The sequence below is a fragment of the Mesoplodon mirus genome (genome assembly GCF_964341445.2).
Source record: "Mesoplodon mirus genome assembly, chromosome: 4".
Lineage (NCBI taxonomy): Eukaryota > Metazoa > Chordata > Mammalia > Artiodactyla > Ziphiidae > Mesoplodon > Mesoplodon mirus.
In genome coordinates, this window is record NC_138979.1 from 166,749,948 (window position 1) to 166,762,228 (window position 12,281).

The following is a 12,281-nucleotide window of genomic DNA, read 5'->3' on the forward strand; positions in this document are numbered from 1 at the left end:
GGAGCATATATTCAGAGGCAACTTCCTTGCCATGCAGAATCTCTGAAGGGTATGAGATTTAGCTGTGATGGATGTGGCATGTGGCAAGAGATGTGGGGCTAAAAACAAAAGGATTAATTGAAAGTCTCTGTCTGGAAATGGTAACCCTCCACCCCATTCATGCAAAACACCAACAGCCACGTACCTCCCCTCTAAGCTGGAGATTGAAGTCTTTTTTCTGAAGAAGTTGAAAAACTCTAAAACAAAAAAGACCTCCACATTGGCATTTTAGGGTTCAACAACATAATGGCCATCTCCCCACAGAATTGCCCTAAAGCACAGTCTACTGGTAGACAAGCTCCCTATCAGATTTTCAGTGCATCGTTCTTCAGCATGAATGTGACACCAAGGAACACAAGCCAAAGAATGCTTCTAACATGAAATATCAAAACCAAGAAAAACAAATGGGTGGGGGGGGGGCGGAGAATGAGCCTGGAGACGTTAAAGAGAACAGAAAAGAACTTTTACAAGGCAACAGTTAGTGACCTGAGATAAATCTGAGAAGATGTTTTATCCCTGTAACAGTAATGATAATAATGGCTAATATTCATTGACAACACACTGTCAGTTACTGTTCAAGAAGATAAGGAAACTGAGGCACAAAAAGTTAAGTAACTGATAGTAAGTGGGGAAGCCAAAATACAAATCCAGATAGTCTGAATTGAAAACTCATGCTACTAACTGTGTGTGTGCATCCTCAAACATGCTATAAAAAAGGAAGATAAAACAGGAAAGCACTCTTTAAAAATGTATTTGACAAGTATATATGCAGAGCCTTCTGTCTTCTAAGCACCAGTCTGTGTATGAAAAATATAGCAATAAACAGAACAGGCAGAGTCCCAGCTCTCATCAAGCTAAAATTAAAAAATTCAAAGCCAGGCAGAAAGACAAATACTGCATGATCCCTCTTATATGTGGACTCTAAAAAAGTTGAATTCATAGTAACAGTAGAATGGTGGTTGCCAGGGGATGGGGGATGAGGGAAATAGGAAAATGTTGGTCAAGAGGTACAAAGTTTCAGTTATGCAGTGTTAAGTTCTGACTGTCTAATACACAGCATGGTGACTATAGTTAATACTATATTGCATACTTGAAATTTGCTAAGAGAGTAAATCTTAAGTGTTCTCACCACACACAAAAAGTTACATCTGTGTGAGGTGATGGATATGTTAATTAGCTTGATTGTGGTAATCATTTCACAGTGTATACATGTATCAGAACAGCACTTTGTACACCATAAATATATACAATTTTTATTTGTCAATTATACCTCAATAAAGTTGGACATTTTTTAATTCAATAGAAGAGATGGAAGATACAGTCAAGGAATTTTACCAGAAGATTCAATAAAAATAATAGCAGAAAATTATAAGAAAAGATGGAGATATGTCTGATGGTTCCAGGACGGTCCTTTTCCACTTACCAGGAATTCCAGGGAAGAAACTCACGTTATTACATTATTCCAAGGCACAAGTTATCCTGGGAACAATACCAAAAATTGTCTTACAGGTGAAGAGCACAGGTCTCCAAATTGAAGGGACCCCTCCATCCCAGTGTCCAGCACAATAAATGAAAAAAGATCTATATCTATATCAAAGCACACTTTCATGAAATCTCACACCAGGGAAGAGAAGGCCATATAATCATTTCACAATATATACATATCTCAAATCATCATGTTGTACACCTTGAACATAATATATGTCAATTATATCTCAATAAAGCTGAGAGAGAGAGAAGGCTATAAAAGCTGTCAGAAAGTAAAATCACATCAATGACCAAAGAATATATGGAATCTAAAAAAAAAAAGAAAAATGGTTCTGAAGAACCTAGGGGCAGGACAGGAATAAAGACACAGAGGTAGAGAATGGACTTGAGGACATGGGGAGGGGGAAGGGTAAGCTGGGATGAAGTCAGAGAGTGGCATGGACATATATACACTACCAAATGTAAAATAGATAGCTAGTGGGAAGCTGCTGCATAGCACAGAGAGATCAGCTCGGTGCTTTGTGACCACCTAGAAGGGTGGGAAAGGGAGGATGGGAGGGAGACGCAAGAGGGAGGAGATATGGGGATATATGTAAATGTATAGCTGATTCACTTTGTTATAAAGCAGAAACTAACACACCATTGTAAAGCAATTATACTCCAATAAAGATGTTAAAAAAAAATGACCAAAGAATAAGAACCTGAATGGCATCGTACTTACCAAAAGCCACACTGGATGCTAGAATTCAATAGAGTAAAGCCTTTAGAATTCTGAAGAAAAGTGATTTGCAACCTAAAATTTATAGCCAGGTAAAGTGTCAATTGAATACCAGAGTAGGGAAAAAGGTCATTTTCAGTCATACAAGGACTCAGAAAATATCTTGCATATATGACCTCTAAAAAATTACTTGGAAATGTACTCCAGGGAATTCCCTGGTGGTCCAGTGGTTTGGACTCTGCACTTTCACCACTGAGGGCATGGGTTCAATCCCTGGTGAGGGAACTAAGATCTTGTAAGCCGGGAAAAGAAAAAGAAAGAAAAGAAAGAAAGGAAGGAAGGAAGGAAGGAAGGAAGAAAAGAAAGAAAATGTACTCCAGTGAAATGAGGGAGAAAATCAAGAAAGAAGACAACACAGAATTCAGGAAGAGACTCGCGCTGGAGAAAGGGCAGAGACTTAGAGAAGCGTGAACTGTAGACATTGGAGGAACCATGGGTTCCAAGCTGGAAAGCAACAAAACTTGTTCTTTCCAAGTTTTAGAAAGAACATCCTGTCCTAAGTCTGAAGGCAGAATTAGTAGACACTTACTGGGAGACAAGTCAGGAACTTTTTGCAAAACTCAGTTGAAATGTAATTCAGACCTAAACTAAGGCGGTAGTTATGAGAACCATGACACTGTAGACCCATAAACAGCAGAGCTGAAATCTGATTGGGGGTCTAGCTCAATTGCATTTTACTGTAAACATTCATGGCATGAATACTGAACAAGGACAATAGAGAATCCACAAGGACATAAGCCCTGGAAGATGGCACTTGGTGGGCAGGAAATAAAGAAATACCAGTAGGTTTAGAGGGAAGAATCATTCCATTGGGTTATTTTGAAAAGAAAGGCAGTGCTACATCCACTGGGAAGTATAGGAGCTCCTACCTTCCTTTCTGCAACACTCAGAGCTGTCTGATTAAAACTGTAGATCTCTGCAACAGAGGTTAAATTTTTTAAAAGGGGAGGTTGGAGGGGAAGCTGTTGTTCCCCTTGCTTGACTCTGTAAGGGCTGAAGTAGAACCAGTGCAGCAGCCTACATCAGGAGAGGGCCGTACCTCAGAGCACTTTAGGAGCAGTAGGCTTAATGGATACTTAGAGCTACATCAAGTGGCTCATGTCAGTGGGGAGTGAGATGGCTCCAGATAGATTCTAATTTGGGCTGTAAGGAGTCTATGGCCCTGAGATGAGGTTGGAGAGGAAGGCAAGGGCCAGATCTGCAGGGGCCTTGACAAGCATGGTATGAAGAGTAGATGTTATTCATGTACATTAGGAAGTCACTGCAAGGTTTTGAGCAGGAGAATGACCTTGCTCGACCCATATGTTACCACTACTCTACTGTTGTGTGGAGAATGGACTGGAAGGGAGTAAGAGCTGACAAGAAAACTACCACAGCAAGAGATGCTGTTGGCTTGAACCAGAGAGCTTCCATTAGAGATGCAAATACGAACTCTTCTGGAGTTCAAATGCTAGATTAAATGGAGGAGGAGCAGGCTGGTGTCAGGATGGGGGATTAGAAGCTAAATTTGGGATGGATCTGTCAAGTTGGAGCTGCCTATGAAAAATCCATGTGGAAATGTCAAATAAGCAGTTGACTATATAAGCCAAGATCTGGGCTGGAGCTGTATTTGCTTGGTTCCTTGCTTCTGACTTGAGCTTAAACTCCAGATTGTGGCAAGGAGGGCATTAACATTGAACACCTACTATATGCCAAGTACCAATTATGTTACAGATGTTTCCATTACAAAGTTTATACACATTTTCCAAAAACGCCTTCCCAATTCAGCCTCACCAGGATTCTGTGGGACTGAGAAAAGAGCAGAAAATGTCACACTAAAAGCCATGAATTAATTCTACTTTAGTAACTGACACTAATGTCTACACTGTCCCCAACTAGAGGTTATCTGGGAAACGCTCATTGCAGACAAATCAGGGAGTAAATTCCTCCCCCCAAGATTGTTAACGAGTTCCTGGAGGGGTTGCCGCACCTGGATCTATGTTCAAAGACTCCAGAGACCTGAAGATATGAAGGAGACTGATGATAATCCCAGCCCCCAGCCACTGAGCTGTCCTAACCTTCAAGTCTTCCCGGCTGAGTCCCAGACAGTACAGAGCAGACACAAACCATCCCCTCCATGCCCTGTTCAAATTCCTGGCCCACAAAACTATGCTTATAATAAAAAGATTACTGTTTGATGCCGTTTAGTTTGGGGGTATTTTGTCATGCAGTAACAGGAATGGTTACTAAAGTGTTTTCTCAAGAAATATCTATTAAAATGCAAACGTACTACTTGGAAGGATAAACTCTTTCAGATGAATACACACAATCAGTGTATCCAACAGACAGCAAAGCAGAAAAAAGGGGCCAAGAGATACTCTCTTGTTTCATTGACAGAAAAGAGACAAGTAAGTGGCCTCCAGAAAACCGGAGGCATAAAGATGGCCACACCATGAAGACACATGGCTAAAAGAGAAAGAGATGCATCCAAAGGAAGATGAGGCAGGAGAGCAAAGTCCAGCCTCATTTACCTCACAGCTGGGCTTAATTCCTCAACTCTCTCACTAACCACAAAGTTATGCATTTAGGCCAGTTTTCCAAATGTACTTGCTTAATGTTAAAAATCACCTGGGGATCATATAGTAACAAGCACCAAGGGTAATTATTACCCCCAGGCAAGTTTGGGAAATGCTGAAATATGGAATTTTTAAATTAAATATAAAACAAAATAGCGAACATGACACCCTCCCCCCAATAATCACAGTTCTGCAGTGAATGGGGTTAATACTCAAGCTTCCTGTTTATAAAAAGCAAGTAGCAAGTTCTAGCAGCCTTGAACCCTGAGAATGTAAATCCCAGCTAAGTCCAATTACAATAATGTGGAGTAGAAGTTGAAAATATTGGAATTCATTTGTTAATCAGTCATTACTAATTACATGAAACATTAAAAATATGATTGTAAAAAAAGGAATATTTAATGAATGTCAATTTAATTCAATTGATAAAATATAAAATAAGAGAGATGTTAGTTTAAATATTTATGGTCTTATTCAGGCTGTTACTCAACACAAGTAAAAATGATGGAGCAAGATACATAACCTGGATTCTGTGGGACTGAGAAAAGAGCAGAAAATGTCACACTAAAAGCCATGAATTAATTCTACTTTAGTAACTGACACTAATGTCTACACTGTCCCCAGCCTCACCACCTCAATCTGAATCTCATTTCAAATTGTTAATATAAATACTGGAGTTTTCTTTCCCGGAATACATTTAAAGCCTTCTAAAGAATCTGTGGCGAGATTGTTCTGAGTCATGAAGTCACCATGTAACTGGTTATGACTCCCAAGTTCTGTGTCATTAGGAGAAGATTTTCATGATACTGGTATTGATCCATATCGATGAGCACTTTATCAATTCCAAAACCCTAGCCTCCACAGAGACTGGGAGCAATTTAGGCCCCTCTGAGCCTTTTCAAATTTATTTCTCTTGCCTCTTGAGACCATTTAGTAGTTATATGATGTAGTTTTACAGAGTAAAATTGACATCCATCTCTGATTCCAAGAGTTTGTGTGTATTGTAATGGGTAAAACAAAATGTCTGCTGAACTATGTATTATTTGTACTGATAGATCCTGGAGTTCTAAACAATAAAAATGGAAGTCCCTTGCAACATACCAACTTAGAAGCATAATATCCGTCCTTAGACCAGTGGCTGTGTGTAATAACTCAGAGTGCATGTTCTACAGCAGAAAGCATCATGTCATCTCCCCATTAATCTCAGGCCTGTCTGTCTTTCTGGCCAAGAACTGGAAGGCCCTGGCTGCTCACCATCTCTCTGTATCACTGTTCTCTCCCTCCCAGGGATGTCTCTCATACCAGTGTTACTGCCCTGCCATCCAAAGGCCTGGAACACCTGAAGGAATTGATAGCAAGAAACACTTGGACTCTAAAGAAACTCCCACTTTCCTTGAGTTTCCTTCATCTCACACGGGCTGACCTTTCTTATCCGAGCCACTGCTGTGCTTTTAAGAATCAGAAGAAAATCAGAGGGTAAGTGGCAGTGTCTGGAATAAGTGACAAAAGGCTTTGGTGGAAGTTGAATTAATTTCTGGGTTTGAGGAAGAAGCTCTGTGGTTTGAAAACCAGGTGGAGAAGAATTTGGAAACATCCATCAGAGACATGAAGTTCATGGGACACAGTGACTGCAGACCGAAAGTGGTTGCAGATAAGATATAAGGCCTGTGTCGCTGGATCACAGCAGGGGAGGGAAAGATTCTAAGTGATAATGTAGGAGAGGCAGAAATAACCAGATCATGCAGAATTTTGTAGAGGTTACATGACATGATTTCTGGCCTCCAGACCCAACCCATATTAGGTGCCACAACTATGAGGACAGACTTAGGAACAACACAAGCAATTGGATTACCTGGTCAGTTCAGGCCTTGCAAATGTCACAGATCCCTGGTTACAGTGTGGGCTTTGTAGTCACCTGGGTTTGTGTCCCAGCTTTGCCACTTCCTAGCTGTGTTATCCCACCCTACTCACTTAAACTTCCTGAGCCTTTGTGAAGGGAGATCGTAATGCTACCATTTACAGAGGTTTTGAGAAGAGCAAATGAGAAACTGAGTAGAAAACACCTATCACCATGACCTGGAATTTAAGTTCTCATAATATGTATTATTTTATTAACAGGCTGCTTGTGAGGCTGCAAAAGAGGGAGGGCCTTCTTTTTCTCCCACGCTCTCTCCGAATCTTGTCTTCACCTACAGTTTCACTCTGCATCATTTCCCCTTTTGTGTCTGTTCTTCATTTATCTCTTATTCGCTCCCTCTTGGTTTCTATATAGTATCTGCGGGTTGACTTCCTGCACTCAGACTAGCAGTTGTAAATAAGTTGGGATCTAGCTGTGGGGATAGAGGCAAACAGGAAAGTTGAACAGCTGTGCAAAGAAAGCTAATGTGGGCATAACAGCTGCAGAAAACTAGGAGTGGGGTACGGGGACGATGTTAGCCAGCCCTGAGCAGAAAAGGGACCAGGGACGGGTGGGAGGCTAAAGTGGACCCTGAGGGCAGGGTCCAGATTTCTCGTCAACCTCCAAACAGGTTGGAATAGGCAGTCCACCTGGCATTTTAAGCAGAGCTCAATAGATGAATCTGCTCAGCAGCTAAAGCCAGTTAAAGAATCCCATTTGGGGAATTCCCTGGTGGTCCAGGGGTTAAGACTTTGTGCTTCCACTGCAGTGGGCACTGGTTCGATCCCTGGTCGAGGAACTAAGATCCTGCATGCCACGTGGCGTGTCCAAAAAAAAAAAAAAATCCCTTTTGATATCAGTCTGGAGAGCTAGTGAAACACTAAGTCTTACTTCCATAAGCATGTCTGCACAATAGTGTCCATTTATTCATTTGTTCAATAAATATTTATTGAGCACCTGTTATATGCCTGGCACTGTCCTATCCACAGCAAGAGCCTTCTTGCATTTTGTTTACGTTCTAGAATGGGAAGTCAGAAAAGAAACAGGCAAACAAATAAGAAGATATTAGATAGTGCTGTGAAGAAAATAAACACAAGGCTCAGGCAATTTATTAAAGAAGACGAAGGAAGCCTCTTCTGAGGAAAGAAAATCTGAGTTTAAAACTGAATAATGAGTAGAGGCAGCCACTAGTTTTTCAGGCAAAGGGAACATGGAATTCTAAAGCTCTGAAGAGGAATAATAATAATAATAGTAACCAAAATATACATGGCACTAACAATGTTCCAGGTGCTGTTGTAAGAACTTCAAAATGATAAACTCATCTAATCCTTTAACAATCCAAAATGAAATAGATACTCTCCCTATCCCATTCTACAAATGAATAAACCAATGTTCATAGACCTACCCAAGATGAAACAGCCAGTAAATAGTAGAATCAGATCCTAACCTAGGCAGACTGGCTCTAGCATCCATACTTTTTTTTTTTTTTTTAAGTCACTGCTGTTCTTGAACTGGTTGCAGATGAGAAATAAGGACCAATGTTAGTGGTCACACTTGGAGAGGGGAGGGTAATAGGAAATGACATAGGAGAGACAGGCCTGACCAGATCATGTAGAATCTCACAGAATCATGTATATCATACGAAGTAGTTTGCATATTTTGCTGAGTGTTGTGGGGACTATTAGAGGGTTTTCAGCAAGTGGTGACTTATATCTACTGCCTTGCAGAATCCTTGAGTCTTTAATGTGTAATGAGAGCAGTATTCGGAGCCTGCGTCAGAGAAAATCTGTGAAAGCTTTAAATGGTCCCTTCGACCAAGAATATGAAGAGGATCTGGGTGACGGCAGCGCTGGGTACAGGGAAAACTCCAAGTTCCAGGATACCCACAGCAACTCTCATTATTATGTTTTCTTAGAAGAACAAGAGGATGAGATCATTGGTTTTGGCCAAGAGCTCAAAAACCCCCAGGAAGAGACCCTACAGGCCTTTGACAGCCATTATGACTACACTGTGTGTGGGGGCAGTGAAGACATGGTGTGTACCCCCAGGTCGGATGAGTTCAACCCCTGTGAAGACATAATGGGCTACAAATTCCTGAGAATCGTGGTGTGGTTTGTTAGTCTGCTGGCTCTCCTGGGCAATGTCTTTGTCCTGGTCATCCTCCTCACGAGCCACTACAAACTGACTGTCCCACGCTTTCTCATGTGCAACTTAGCCTTCGCAGACTTCTGCATGGGGATGTACCTGCTCCTCATAGCCTCCGTGGACCTCTACACTCAGTCTGAGTACTACAACCACGCCATCGACTGGCAGACAGGCCCTGGCTGCAACACAGCTGGTTTCTTCACCGTCTTTGCCAGCGAATTGTCAGTGTACACACTGACAGTCATCACCCTGGAGCGCTGGTACGCCATCACCTTCGCCATGCGCCTGGACCGCAAGATCCGCCTCAGGCACGCCTACGCCATCATGGTTGGGGGCTGGGTTTGCTGCTTCTTGCTCGCGCTGCTCCCTTTGGTGGGAATAAGCAGCTACGCTAAGGTCAGTATCTGCCTGCCCATGGACACCGAGACTCCTCTCGCCCTGGCGTATATTATCCTTGTCCTGTTGCTCAACATAGTAGCCTTTATCATCGTCTGCTCCTGTTACGTGAAGATCTACGTCACAGTCCGGAATCCCCAGTACAACCCGGGGGACAAAGACACCAAAATTGCCAAAAGGATGGCTGTGTTGATCTTCACTGACTTCATATGCATGGCCCCAATCTCATTCTATGCTCTGTCGGCACTTATGAACAAGCCTCTCATCACTGTTACCAACTCCAAAATCTTGCTGGTTCTCTTCTACCCACTTAACTCCTGTGCCAATCCATTCCTCTATGCCATTTTCACCAAAGCCTTCCAGAGGGATGTGTTTATCCTGCTCAGCAAGTTTGGTATCTGTAAACGTCAGGCTCAGGCATACCGGGGTCAGAGAATTTCTGCAAAGAACAGCACCGGTATTCAGGTCCAAAAGGTTACCCAAGACATGAGGCAAAGTCTCCCCAACATGCAGGACAACTATGAACTGCTTGAAAACTCCCATCTAACCCCAAATAAGCAGGACCAAATCTCAAAAGAGTATAAGCAAACAGTTTTGTAAGTGGTAGGGGGACTCGGGCTGGTTTCTTGAGAGTGCATTCCAACCACTGACACAACACACAGCTGACCCAACCTGCAGGTAGTGTTAAGCTCTGGAGAGGGACCAGCATTAACCTAATCATTGCCTCCAAGAAGGAAGAGAGGCTACCGACATGTCTGAATCCCAGGTGATATCAAAGTAATGTATACTTTCTGGAAGAGTTGCTGGATGCTAAGTGCAGTGATGACATTGTATAAAATGCTTAATAAATATCAACTGATCCATGTTGACATTGAGCTTTCTCACTTTCATATGGCATTTCATACTAAAGATTCAGCAAATGGCAAATGCTATTGACTTGGTTGGTGACCACAAGATGAAACTGGCCCCATGTTGGTTTAGTTCCACTTCATGTTCCCTGATACAACCCAAGAGAATCTGAGTCCCTAGAAACTGAAAAGTCAAGCAGAACATCATGCAAGGAACAGCTATTTTGACAAATGAAGGAGGGGGAAAGTGTAGATTTGAGTTGTTTTTTAAGACTCTGAAACTTAATCATCTCTTCACAAGAATCTACCTGATGTGACCCAACTGTTGCCTGGAAAAACTGGCAAGATTTCAGCTGTTGTGGCTGAGCAAACTAAGAATTACTCTTCTTGTCCAGTCTTCTGGCATTAAAGATGTGAACTCTAGAAAGTACTTATAAATAGTGACAAGTGGGAATTATGAGCGGGGCACACTAGATCTCCCACTGATTAATAAAGCAGGCTGGACACTAGTTTACTATTGGATCTTGGGCAAATTACTGGGCCTCTAAAGTCTGTAGAAATGAAGGAGCTTGATGATCTCTTCCAGTTTTAAAACTCCATGTATATCCCTTTCCCTCAAAACATAGGTTGCCATGACAAAGAGAAAGAAAAACAATAAGGAAGCAGAATCTGTTTTTCCTATCTCGTAGAGCTGCCATCTCCTTCTCTTTGGAGCCTAGGCATATGACACAGGAAATTTTTTCTTTGTTTCATTTTTGGTTATGATGTCTGGACCAGAAATTCTATTGAGTGACCATATTGGGTTGGTTCTGAACCACTCATCTAATTATTAGATCTACACAGCTATAATTATCAGGCCAAAACCAGATTGATATTCACACAATAGAATTAGGGTTAGGGTGGTTTTGCAAATGCTTGTTATTTAGAGTTACTACTTCACTGTGCAGGTTCACTTGAAACATTTAACTTGTCTTCAGGGATTGGTTTCTTTACTTAGCCTTTTCTGACCCACAACACAGTACTAAAGAGAGGTTTCTTCTCTCTGAAACTGCCAGCTCTTTCCAACCTTGTTGACCACTGGACATAAAATCTTTATTCCCTAACAGTGCTCCCTTACTTAATATGGTCAGGATTTTTATCTATAGATGTATTCTCCAGGTTATCTGTCAAGACAGTCCCTTAATTTCATCCCAAAGAGAGATGGCATTTGCTTCTCAGTGCTCATGAACCACACTATGCATTAAAACCACAGCATGAATTAAAAGCTTGTGTTAAGTCTATGGAGTGGGGCAAGTGGGCCCAGTGGGTCCCCAGAGATGGTGACCCTGACTTACCTGGAATCTCTCAATAGCCATACCCATTCCTGATTATCATTGAGATGTGGATTAGATGTCTTAGTAGAAATATTACACATACCTAAAATCATGACTAATCCACCAGTTCACTTGTAACTAATGAAATTAAACAAATGTGTTACCTTTGACATGTATTTCTCATCTGTAACATTTTGAAATACCACATCCTGATAAATAATGTGTTTTATTTTGAGTAGTTGAAATAATGCTTTGGAAACAGTCCTAGAAAAGTAACTTCTACAGAATTGTTGCTAAAATTTGCATTTGCAACATGAAGTAAATCTTCCTATGAAATGACTATGCTGAGTCCTAAAGTATTGCTTTTTGTAATTTGTGAGCTTTTTTAGAGTTATTATTATATGTGCTAATACTAAAGACAGGAAAAAAATTGGCACATTGGCTAATAAATCCATATTAATAAATAAATTATTGACTACTAATAACTTAAGTATAATATTGTATCTTGGTTGTAAATGGTCTTTATGTGAAAAAATTTACTCATGGTAAAATGAATTATGATTTATTGAGAGGCAATGATATCTAAGAGAAAAAAAACGATTGGTGTTGACACTAGGAATTTATATAGTGCTCTAATGAAGGTAATAAATCTACAAGACCTGGTCAGAGTTCACTTTATCTGGCAACTATCTAAAGATTTCAACTATCTAAAGATAGACCCAAATCAGTGAGGACAAACAGCCTCAAGTCAGTCACAACAGATGTCACAAAATTTCATGCCCTAAAATTTAAGCATGTTGCTCAAAGGACTGTCTCTCAAGA

General features: G+C 41.1%; 1 protein-coding gene across 3 annotated transcripts in view; it reads left to right on the forward strand.

Annotated features, from left to right (window-relative positions):
* TSHR (thyroid stimulating hormone receptor) overlaps nucleotides 1–11,890 on the forward strand; it is a 163,399-nt gene extending 151,509 nt beyond the window's left edge. For all 3 annotated transcript variants that reach the window (XM_082619937.1, XM_082619938.1, XM_082619939.1), the window contains 2 exons: nucleotides 6,148–6,336; nucleotides 8,485–11,890. In XM_082619937.1, coding sequence (XP_082476063.1) covers nucleotides 6,148–6,336; nucleotides 8,485–9,898 — 1,603 coding nt within the window. In that variant the 3' untranslated portion in view covers nucleotides 9,899–11,890. The remainder of the gene's footprint in view (nucleotides 1–6,147; nucleotides 6,337–8,484) is intronic.
* Nucleotides 11,891–12,281: the final 391 nt, after the last annotated feature.